The 12,229-nt window shown below is 41.4% G+C and overlaps 1 protein-coding gene across 5 annotated transcripts; it reads left to right on the forward strand.

Annotated features, from left to right (window-relative positions):
- The first annotated feature begins 3,286 nt into the window (after positions 1–3,286).
- On the forward strand, positions 3,287–12,111 carry LOC106861272 (carbohydrate sulfotransferase 5-like). Of its 5 annotated transcripts, none has more exons than XM_088172211.1 (3): positions 3,287–3,403; positions 3,906–4,058; positions 10,160–12,111. In XM_088172211.1, the coding sequence occupies exon 3, from the start codon at positions 10,188–10,190 to the stop codon at positions 11,367–11,369; it is 1,182 nt and encodes a 393-aa protein (XP_088028337.1). In that variant the 5' UTR covers positions 3,287–3,403; positions 3,906–4,058; positions 10,160–10,187; the 3' UTR covers positions 11,370–12,111. The 5 variants fall into 5 exon arrangements, with proteins under 5 accessions (XP_088028337.1, XP_088028336.1, XP_088028338.1 ...); XM_088172210.1 differs by lacking the exon at positions 3,906–4,058 and adding an exon at positions 3,489–3,599 and having other exon boundaries at positions 3,288–3,403; XM_014889542.2 differs by lacking the exon at positions 3,287–3,403 and adding an exon at positions 3,429–3,599.
- Positions 12,112–12,229: the final 118 nt, after the last annotated feature.

Here is a 12,229-nt window from a genome sequence, read left to right on the forward strand (position 1 = left end):
AAAGTAAGTGAATAATTTCCTTCAGAACTTAAATAGTTTAGAACACATAAAAATTATAATCACCTGGTAAACACTGAAAAACTGTGTCCCTCATTCTTGATGGTGGTGGTCATAGGGCAGATAATTTTGTCTTGTTTTTCTGGGCTTACTTTTTATGCCAGACAAGCTTTCAAGAGAAAACAACAAAGTCTCCATTATGTTTTCAGTTTTGTATTAAAGGATTAATTCTAGCAAAGCAGTGTTATGGCAGGACAGAATTTAAAAGAATTCTAGATGCTAGAATTCTGCAAAAGATTCCAAGTGTCTTTGATTCTCTTGAATTCTTGAGACACAATGCAGCTATGAAATATGAAAGAGCAGCTTAGCAGTATGCCACCTTTTGGCCATCATCCTCTAGAATTCAACATCCTGGCAGCTGGGAGAGCTACCTTTTCTAGAAGTCTGCAGTTTGCTCTTGGATCTTTGAAGTCTCTATGTGGCAGCGTAGGGTTACTGATAACTGGCTTCGTGTCAGCATCTCCAGAGTCAAAGCAACTGTCTACAGCTTTTTAGGGCTTCTAGCCACTGCACAGCATGAATGAAGGGGACTGTGAGCTTGTTTCCCCCATATCTCAAGCTGATGTACGTTTGGTGTACTCTCCCTTGCAGCAGTAATGGTGCTTGTGTGACTGCATGAGTTAATTCAGGGAGTTCATATGGTGAAGACTGCAGGAGAACAGGTTGTAAGGAGAGAGCAGAAGGCAATCTTTCCCAGTGAATTACAGCTGTACTGATTACCGAGGAGTGGAAACAGCCTTGCCTGCCCAATGAGGATGGGTGTTATAAAAGGGTGGGCCAGCTAGTCAAGAGTTACAGTTGTATTTGTAGTCTGCTGGCTGTGCTGTGAGGATGTAAGGTGGTTGTGCAAGGGATGGACAGGGTTAGGCAGCTGGGTAAGGGACAGCTTGGGGTTAGCCAGTCATGCAGAAGGAAGAAGAAAATCTGCAGAGAGGAGAGGAGTCACTGGTGTGTAGAGCTGCCTGTGAGAAAAGGAGTCAGAGTTGCCTGAGAGAAGGCATGAAAAATTTTAAGTAAAAGACTGGTGATAGTCCCAGTCATGTCCATCTCAACATAATTACTACAGAGGATGATCTTTACCAAATATATAATCACTTTTTCAAACAAGTCAGTTCCCTGACTGAGGAGGCCCTTGAGCCTATCGGGGGAACCTCTAGGGGAATGTCCTGGAAAAGTCTGGCACAGGCTTCAAGAATGCCTCACTGTCTGAAATGAGACAAAACGGCTTCCCTCATGGTCCTCCATGGCAGCACTATGTTAATCGATCCCTATTCCCTATAGCTCACTGCCCTTTGCCCTGCCCTTGTACTGCCCCTGTGCCCTGAGGCCATACTTAACCCAAGACTGCTGTGATTTTTTGCCTTTTGTCCCTGGATTCCTTCAGCGCGGCTTGGCAATAAACCTTGCTGGAGCTCTGTGCAGCAGACCCTTTCCGTCCTGACTGACTTATCACTGTGGTATCTGTGGTGTAACTGTGAATTCAGTGACTGTCTGTACCTGTCAGAGCGGCTTTCTCAGAAGACGCTAGGCGAGGTAAAGCATTCACCATCCAGTTCCACGCTGCCACACCTGACTGAACTTGGTATGTGTCTGCAGAAGCATTAAGGTGAACATGAGCAAGGGGTGGAAATCTCTGGAGAGACCACAGGGCTGCAGTTTAAAGGTTTGAATGTTCTACTTCCACAAAAATGGAATGTGTAAGAGTCTCCCTCCAAATTGAACAGAAGTCTATTTAAGGTAGCAACAGAAGTACGGAAGAGACTAATGCTTGAAAGCACAGTACTAGGAGACTCTGTTAGTCCCTTAATCCCTCTCTCACTTTTCTCTCCTGTTGTAGCCTTTCACATTAAGTTCGAACAAGTGATGCTGCTCAGAGCAACAGTTCAGTGAATGCATGTGAAATAAGAAATGGAGATTAGGTCTTGTTCTGGAAATACAGAGAAAAATATATTTAACCTTTTCTTTGCCCTTAGATGGAGAAAACTGGAAAAAATCCTCTACAGTAATGTAAGCAAAGGACTATATACATTAAAAGAAGGCAATCAAAAGAGATATTTACTTGTAGGTGGCATGTGATTGTTTAATATGACCTGAAGCCATCCCTCCATTTCTTTTCAAAGAGGTGTTTCATGACTGGGACTAATAACTGAATGCAGGGTAAAAGGGGTTGTAAAGGCAGATGTTATGACAAGAGGGAAAAAAACCCTGTGATACCTGTGCTGTGGTCCTGGATCACTTTTTATATTGACAATAGTTCTGACTCCTTTCTCAAGGTTGAAGAGACATTCTACTTTTGTAAGTAACCAAGCAATAGAAAAAAGGCAAGATTTTATAGTTTAAGCAACAAACTGAACTACACAGGAAAATATATACCTGAGGATCCACTGCAACCAGCATTAAAAGAGGTTTAGGAAGGAAGAGCCTTTCTCCGAAAGCTAATCTGCAAGGACTCTTCCTGTAGCTTGCTAAGCAGCACAAAAAGTCAAAACCGCTACCATGCACCGCAGTGCTACTACACAGATCTTTGTACATATGACAGAGTAAATCCAAATGCTCTTCATTAAGGAAAGACATGGTGGCTTGCTAAGGTTAATCGAGGTTCTGTAAGAAGGAAAAAGAAAGTAGCTTTAAGTTTAAAGTCCTATGCATAAGCTGATGTGGAAGCGTGGCCACGTAAGAGCCATGCTTCAGGAGTCCTTTAAGAGGTGGAACTAGGAGAAAGGAAACCACCTCGTTGCTTGTAAACTCACCAAAGCAGCCCGTTTGCAGGGGGCATTATCCTCTCGTTCTGCTCGCACGAGGCGAGCGGGACGCGGCCGCGCCGAGCTCTGTTGGCCCGGGGATGCTGGGCTGGGATGGACGCAGGAGGCGGAGGAGGGGCTGCTGTTGCCACGGGGCGGTGTGGACCCTGCTTGCCGGGATACAGCCCGGCACAGCCCGGCACAGCCCGGTACAGCCCGGTACAGCCCGGTACAGCCCGGCACAGCCCGGCACAGCCAGGCACAGCCCGGCACAGCCCGGCACAGCCCGGTACAGCCCGGCACAGCCAGGTACAGCCCGGTACAGCCCGGCACAGCCCGGTACAGCCCGGTACAGCCCGGCACAGCCCGGTACAGCCCGGCACAGCCCGGTACAGCCCGGCTGCCGCGCCGGTGCCGCTCGTGCTGGGCGGGGCGGGAGAGCGGACCGCCTCTGCCAGGCTGCGCCTTGGCCCGGGATGCTCCGGCAGCGGGGCGGATCGGCTCCTTCTCGGGCTCCTCCCGCTGCCCCGGCGCCTCGGCCACGTCTGAAAGCGCTTCATTGTCGGCAGCTCGGGGCCGTGGCGGTGGCGAGAGGCGGCGACAAGGTACGGCAGGCTGATGCAGGTGGGGGTGCGGTTATTCCACAGGATTGGAAGTCCCGGTCAGACTTTTTTTTTTCCCCTGAATCAGAAAATGGTGCTTTAAAGGAGATGTTTTTGAGCGGGTTACACACGCCCCTGCTTGTGGCGACAGAGTAGCGGTAATACCAGTTGCGGCGGAACCGATGTCGCACCGACTGAGGTAAAGCTGTCGAAAATCAGCCTGTTTTTTTTTTTTTTTTTTAGCTTTGGTGTTTTGTGATTTGGGGTTTTTTTTCCCCTCTCTTTTTTTTTTTTTTTCCTCCCTCTCCCCCCCCGCCCCCCCCCCCCCCCTTCTTTTTCCCTTTTGTTTCCCCTTTTCTTCCTTTTCCCTAGGGAACATGGCTGATTCAGGTTAAGGTGGTTTCGTTTGTTGGAGTTGGATGGTGAAATAAGGTCTTTAGAGAACCCTTCCCATCATTTCAGGAAATCCCTTCCCATTTTTCTGTTGTGTCCTGCCTCTTTCTAGGTGAAGGTGACATGCTTATCGGAAGCATTTGTCAGTATTTCTTAGTTGCAACAGTTGCTTCAACTGAGGCACACAGAGCTCACCTCAGCGCAATCGTCCTCAGTCTGCTTGAATTTGCGGACGCTCTTTGCACCAGTGCAGACAGAGTCTCAAGTAAGTGAATAGCATTCAGTCACTGCGGGTGTCTCTTTGTCACCCCAGTTTTGCCATGGGAAAAAATTCCTAACAAAAATTGCAACTAAGGGGACCTCATTTCTTGAACACCAGTAATTCTAGAAGCTGAAAACACTTTTTGACCTTCAGCTTCAGTACATCGATAAATAGGTGTTGTAGGGCTATGCTTTGACACTGCCATTTGCTTAGGCTGGACAACTTTATCTAATTCTAAAAAATACTTTAAAATATCCCAAATAAAACAGTACCTTTTAGAAAAAGAACTTTTATGATAATGTGATTTAATGTATGGTATGTTTTGTTGTATTATAAAGTGTGTGTGATGATTTCCTAGAAAAAATTCTTCAAATCTCATTTACCACTAGGTTGTAAAAAGAAGTATATCTCCAAAAGCTAAGTTAGCATTATCACCTGAAATGCTAATATAATGTTCTAATTCAGAATTACTACAGTATATTTACTGCATTTTATTATTTTAGTTGCAGTTTCACTATTCTATTTAAAAATATTAGGCAGGCTTATGAGTTTCAACTATTTAGTATTGGAAAGACTTTTAGCTTTTAGGACTACCAGTGGTTCTAGAACACACCCTCCAAACTAACTTTTTCTTTCCCCGTTCAAATATCAAACTTCACATTGTTGTTGATACGGTAAGTTTTTGCCTTATGAAGATGTGTGATTTCTAGCTGCAGAAGAATACTGGAAAGTGATGTTTTGTCAGTAGGGTGAATTACTGCAAGAATTGCTAGTAATATTGTTGAGTATTATTCTTTGACCAGCTTTGTCATGTTCCAGCATTTCACTTTTTTTGAGTAGCAAACTATGTTTCTAATGCTGGCTCATAGAAGCCATTTTGGTGGTGATTGCATTGGTGGTGAAGTATGCAGTGAGTAAATTCCATGAGGAAAAGTAGACCTTCAGGTGATCTTTGCTCTGTTTATCATGGCATGAACGAATGTGTTCCTATTAATTTTATAAAATATAGAATTATGACATTTACCCACTATCATTCTTTTTTCAGTCAGTAAATGCAGTACTGCTGCATTTGGTGAATTTTTAAGTACATAAGTGATACTTACATTCATCTTGTATGATTGCACCGAAAGGTCAGCATACAGGACAACCATTTTTGGGTAACAAAAGGTTGTGCACATTATCCAGCATTAGGTGTTGATTTTTCAGTGGAAAAGATCAATCTGGGAAATCGCAGAATAGAATCGCAGAATATTCTGTGTTGGAAGGGACCTACAACTGAGTACATTATTTGAGGTACTTTCTCTGTAATCTGTAAGTTCTTTGATTTTAAAAATGCTGCATGGACTGTTTAAAATGAAAGTATGCTGGAAATTTTCTCAGACAGAAAATGACCAGGGAAGACTTTGACAGAGACAGCTAAGATTCAGTTTCTCAGAAGTCATTGTAGTGGAACAGGTATTTGTAATTCTTAACTCAAATGTTTTTGCTTTAATCCTGTCTGGTTTTTCAGTCTTCCCACAACAGACCCAGACCTGTTTGTTCTAAGGGAGTCTTTCATCCCAGCCTTTTGTCGAAAGCTCAGAGAGAGAGAGAGCATGTTTCTCGACAGCTCTAATGTGAGACACTCTTTCTGTCTTTCTACAGTCTTTTTAGTAGCCCAGAAAAAAAAAAAAAACAGTTTAATAGAAGGGTCTTTTTTCAGCTATAAAGTTCGTTTTTGCTACTTTATTAAGTCTCTTCAGATTGAATTCTATGCTGAAAGGAAGTTACTAAGAAACTGTGCTCCTTTCAAAGCTGACCTGAAAAGATCTGATTACTCGATTCCAACATTATATGTCTAATGTGACAAACCAAAGTCCCTGGAAGCAAGAGCTAAATGATCATCCAGTGGACAATTTCTTTCCTTTCCTTTCTTTCCTTTCTTTCCTTTCTTTCCTTTCTTTCCTTTCTTTCCTTTCTTCCTTTCTTCCTTTCTTCCTTTCTTCCTTTCTGCGTCTGCTCTCCTTAGAAATGAGATCTTTTTGGGATCAATGCTACTGCTGACTGTATTTTTACCATGCTTGGTAAAACTGGGTACCTTTCTGTAATGTATCTAGTTTCTTGGCATATACTAGTGGCTCTGCAGCTCAGCAGTCTATCACAGACAGTTAAAGTCATGAAGAAAATTATTGCTCTGTTGGCCGGTTTGTATAATTAATTTCCTCTGGACAATATGTAAGAATAGTTATTGTAGAACTGTCCCAGGGTTCATCAAGTCTAGGATCTTGTTTCCATTAGTAGCTGTTAGCAGGGAAGCCCAGGAACAGAGCTTGAATTGGGACTGGCAACTAAACCATATATGCAGATCCTTTTCAGTTCACATTTTGAACATTTGCATTGCCCTGTGAGGAGATGATTGTGCCTCAAGATTTTGAGAGACTTCTGATTATTCTCTTTACCAGAGCTCTCCTTGAAGAAATGGTACCACCAAAGAAGGACTACTACTATCACAGAAAAGGAATAACTGTATCTGTTAGTAAAGTAATTTATACTAAGGAGTATTCATTATTTACAAAAGCACATATTGTGATGTCACCGAGTGTTGCCATACTTTGTACATCTCAGCTGAGAGATGTGAGAGGTGAAGTGCTGTCTGTTGCAACTTGACACCCATTACAGCCTGTTTTTCTGCTTGTTGTAGCTCCCTTGCCACTTGATGTCAGTCTGATTGCATGAGTCATGAGTCAACGAGGAGGTGTTTTCTAGAGCTTTGTCCCTGAGATGGCAGCTGAAGTGGCAGTAATGCTAGAACATCTGGCCCCTCTGCTGCTTCTCCTTTTCCTCTCCCCGTGTTTGCAGTTGGCAGGCGTGCTGTAGTCAGGCAGGTGCAGCTACGAGGAAGCACTTCTGTGGAGCAAAGCAGGAAAAAAGGAGGTGAAACAAACCCCAATTTTGCTTTCTTGAGGGGAGCTTGGGGTAGGCAGGTGGTCCCACTGAGCAGTTGGTGGAGGAGGAGGGCACTCGCAGAAAGAGGTGAGGCAATGCAAAGCGAGTGACAGAGTCGTGTTTCAGCGTGCAGCTGCCGTTTGGGCATATCGCCTTTCTGTGCTGAAAGAGCGAGCACGCCTAACAGCACCATCTGCTGAGTCCTGCGATGGAATAGCTAGGGGATCAGAAGTAGCCTGTATCACAAGGTCGTGTTCCTCACATTTGGAATTGTAGAAACATTTAGGTTAAAAAAGACCTTTAAGATAATGGATTCCAACTGTTAATCCAACAATGCCAAGTCCACAACTAAGGCAACGATATAATGTGTTCTATTCAGTAGATTTATAAATATGTGTATATGTGCATGCATATATAGATCTTCAGCAACTCTGTGAGAAGGTTATTCTATGGGCTCATTTCTGCCTCAGCTAAAGTTTGTCAAAAATCATGAAAGAGCTCGTTGGGTTAACAAAAATTGTACTTTAGGGGAATGTAAGTTTAACGTGGGCTGAAATCACCTTAACTGCAGAATGCAATTGCAAATGGTAAATGATTGTTTATATGAAAATAGAATTACACCTGCCCAACATGATAAGTGCAGAAATAAAAGACACACTTTACAGAGAAAGTGGTGTACTTGGCCTTGGAAACCACTTAAGAGAATACTTTTACAGATGCTATATTTTGCAACTATGCCTTTTCTTGGTGGTGTCTACATGTGTGTATAATCGTTAGAAACGCTCCAACTTTTCCAAAAGGACAGAAAATTAATCTTAAATATAGAAAAATATAAGGTATCTACTTAGTGTTTTACTTTGATATCATACTTTTTTCTTGCAGTTTCTATCATATTGAAGTGTAGAGAAATACTTCAACTATAGTCATTTGACGTTATTTGTATCACTTAAATCTGATTAGTTCAGACACATGTTGTGGACTAATATTCGTGTTATCTTTTTTTTCATTGGCACTGTGTTTTCTGCAGCAGTACTTGGGTGGGAACTGGAGCGAAGAGAGGTTTGAGAGAGAGTCAAGGCAGAAGTGAATTAAAAAAACAGCTTTTGGCTTTTATTCCTCAGTCTCCATACTCTGCTAATAACATGTAAAGAGCAGTTAGTGTTGCAGTTCTGCAGCGTGATTAGAGTGGAGCAACAGTTCTGTGTAGCTAGACTAGAAACACATTAATTCTTTAAAAAGCCTAATTGAGTCTCTAAAAGCTACATAATGGGTGAGTCTGCAAGAAGCTGCAGAACGCAGTTTTAGTGTAGATAATGACTCATGTTTTGCACTCAAGAAAAAGATCTGAGATTGTTGTGTCTGGCTGACTTTCAGGCATAGAGTCTGTTTCAGCAAAAATCTTTTAATTAGCAAATGCAACTTACTTCGACTTCAGCTTAGATTCTTTCATTCGCTCTGTTTGATGAAGTGTCAATGAAGGCTGCTGGATTGCTGGTGATCCTCACAGCCCAGAGAAACTTCTGGATGCTTCTGGAGATGTAATATGCAAAAATTCAGTATTTGAACAAAGTAGATTTTATCTATGAAGAATGGCCAAGCTGAATTAAACTAAGGATTTCTCTATCTGCTCTTGTGCCTGAGAGTAGCAAGTAGTGGACTGCTAAGGAAGTTAAGTAATACAGTAAACCTTATTTCTCCTAGTGTGTCACCACAATACAGGTGCATACCACGGGCTATCCTCACTTTAGGGAATTGCTAAGCCGTGGGCTGTAGCCTCGTTTTTGCCTTTAACAGCCCTTGGAAGGCTTTTCTTCCATTACTTACTTAAAATCAATGTAATTATTTGAACTCTTGAATTGTGAACTCTTGTACACTTTTGCTGCCACAGAATTAAAAAAAAATTCACATTATAATATGTAGTGTACATAAAGGTTTTGTAATGAGTGATCATTTAATTCAATTTATTATGTCAAATGACTGTGTATCTATATTTACTAGTCTGCATGATTTTCAAGAGTTCAGAGTGTGTTGAAAAATGTATCTTTCACTGTAACAAGAAAAAAATTGTAATTGCAAATTGTAAATGCAGCTAGATAGCAAATATGTACATGTAGAACCTTTGAGATGATCTGCATACATGAGGAGTCTTTCCTAACGCCTTGCCTACTAACCCTTATTGACTGCTTACAAGTGGAATCTGCATGAGTGAGAGCACAAAAGGGTAGGTTCCAAAAAATTCTAGTGAAAAGCTGTGAGGAATGCATGTCTTGAACTTTGACTGCAAAGTAAAGCAGAAATCCATTTGGGGTTGACATGCCTAAGATTTTCTAGGAGTTATATGCAGATGAATCTAGCTCCCAAACTTGTTATTCCTTGAATGCAAACTCCATGCACTCCAGACCAAAGATATGTGTCAGCAGCTTTTTCATTTATCATCTGTGGCTAGGTGTGGCTTAGGGTTGTGAGTTTTCATCTATCTTCTGCAGTTTGGAAAACAGGATTATGGACAAGCACCAATTGGTATAGCACCCTATGACCACTGTAGGGTACAGCACTCACATTAAATAAGATTATTTTTATTTCAGCACCCACAGTTACCAATGTTCACATCCACTCCTTTCAGGGGACAGAAATCCTTGTAATGTTAAATTGAAACATAAATACAGTTGAGCGATTCGGAATTTTTTTTCCTTCTTCTTTTTTGAGGACAATATTTACCAGTATTCAAGTTGAGGGCCTTGTGTATTTTGTAGTTTTGGTGGGTTTTTTTGTTGTTGTTGTTGTTTGTTTGTTTGTTTGTTTGTTTTGTTTTGTTTTGTTGTGATTTTTAAATTTGGTTTGGTTTGGGGGGTTTTTTTGGTTTTTTGGGGTTTTTTTGTTTTTTTAATCCAAGGGTTGAGTGGCATCAACCCAAGTTTTTCTTCAACATCAAACATTTACTTATTTGCTTAGTTCTGCAGTGGTCTTATTGTCATACATTACTTCCATTGGGTTTCCCACAGCTGTCACCTGCAGTGATCATCCCCCAGTGCAATTGATTAAGGAAGCAGTTAATGCTGCATACATACATGCACATTTGAAGAAAGGTTTTACTAATGCAAGAGTTCGTATTGTCTAAGTTGTATCGTTATTGTGCCATAGGAGCAATGGTTCACTAGTATTTCCCTTCTGTTTTTCAGCTTTTCTCGTTGCCCTTCCTCAGTGAGAATGGCAAGGATTCGGATTCCTGGCACAATTGTTATAATTTTTGTTACAGTTCAGACTGGATTCTTACTCTTCATGTATGCCCGGTACAGTAGCTTCGTGCCTCAGTCTGAGGAGAAACCATCACAAGTCCACATACTTATTCTCTCCTCTTGGCGGTCGGGGTCTTCTTTTGTTGGTCAACTTTTCAGCCAGCACCCCAGCGTTTTCTACCTGATGGAGCCTGCATGGCACGTGTGGGTTACAATGTACCAGAACAGTGCCAAAGTCTTACACATGGCAGTGCGGGACTTAGTCAGGTCGGTCTTTCTGTGTGACATGTCTGTGTTTGAGGCTTACATGCCTTGGAAAAGAAACTTATCTGATCTTTTCCAGTGGGCTGCAAGTCGGGCTCTGTGTTCAGCTCCTGCTTGTGACTCTTTTCAACGTACTGACATAACCAGTGAATTGGCATGCAAGACTCTTTGTGGACGGTACCCATTCAGCAAGGTAGAGGAAGCCTGTAAAACTTACAGCCATGTTGTCATCAAGGAAGTTCGATTCTTTGACTTGAAGGTCCTATACCCCCTTCTCACTGATCCATCCCTGAATCTCAAAATTATTCACCTGGTCCGTGACCCTAGGGCAGTTGTTAAGTCACGGGAACAATCAGTCAAAGCATTAGCCCGTGACAACGGAATTGTCTTGAGTACCAATGGCACAAAAGTGGAAGATAGTAAATACAAAGTAATGCAAGAGGTATGTAGAAGTCATGTTCAGATTTATGAAACAGCTACTCTAAAACCACCTAATTTCCTGAAAGATCGCTATTTAATGGTCCGTTTTGAAGATCTGGTAAGAGATCCGTTGTCAGAAATCTCAGAAATGTATAAATTTGCAGATCTTAGTTTGACTCCCAGACTCAAAAGCTGGATCTATAATATCACACATGGACAGGGACCAGGAAAAAAAAAAGAAGCCTTCAAAATAACATCTCGAGATGCAGTCAGTGTTTCACAGGCCTGGAGAAATGTTCTTTCCTTTCAGAAAGTTAGGAAAATACAGGAAGTTTGCAAAGGTGCTATAAACATTCTTGGTTATCAGCTGGTGGATTCAGAAAAAGAACAAAGAGATCTGACATTGGATTTGGTGTTGCCAAGACAACAAAATCAATTCAGTTGGTCATCATTTAATCCAAAGCACTGAGACATTTTTGAGAGATGTGGGGAGGTGGAGCAGGGTAGTTGTTTGGATATTTCTCTACTGTGCAGCATATAGTAGTTGGAAAACCCTTTGCTGATGACTTTATCTTTTCGTCTACTCCTTTACTGTTAATGCATGGGGTTTTTTTCTGAGTTTTTTATATGAAAAAAAAAGATAGCAAGATACCTGTCAGCCTATTACTGTGCTGCTCACAGCATTGTTTTAGGAATATAATTTAAGCACTTTCTATTAAAAGATGGATTCTCAAAGATGTCTTTGTTTATTGATAATAGTTCACTGCTTTTTTTTTTCATGCTGTAATTATTTGAGTCACAGTTCTTTATTTGTACATATGGAACAAAGTAGATACTAAATTCCTTCACTTGACTTTCTTCTTTAAAGCTGTTGTGCAGTTGTATATTTTTTTAAAACTTCTTTTGATGTTTTAAATGTCAACATGTAAGTTTTCCAAAAGGTGGGGCAACTGCAGCAACTGTGTTGTAAAAAGCTTGAACGGGGACTTAATTTATTGGTAGATTTCATAGTGGTTTCCTTGGAATAGCAATGTTTACAATCAGATAATTGAATGTGATGTTTGCTTGGAGTGCAAAAACCAAAGGATATGAAGAAACCTTCAGTGGAATCACAGTGGAAATAGCGTTTTAATTCTCTCCCTATTGTGCTATAATGCTGTAATGCTGTGACACAGAATAAATGCACACTTGCTCCTGCCGTGCAATCCATACCTTTATCCTTCAGAACTGTAAGTTATTTATGAAGATCACTCAGAAATTTAGGATACCTTGAAAATTTGCGTATCGACTGCGTATATTGCTACATAGAAGTGATCGGTTCAACCACCT

The sequence above is a fragment of the Sturnus vulgaris genome, chromosome 12 (assembly GCF_052056855.1).
Source record: "Sturnus vulgaris isolate bStuVul1 chromosome 12, bStuVul1.hap1, whole genome shotgun sequence".
NCBI lineage: Eukaryota > Metazoa > Chordata > Aves > Passeriformes > Sturnidae > Sturnus > Sturnus vulgaris.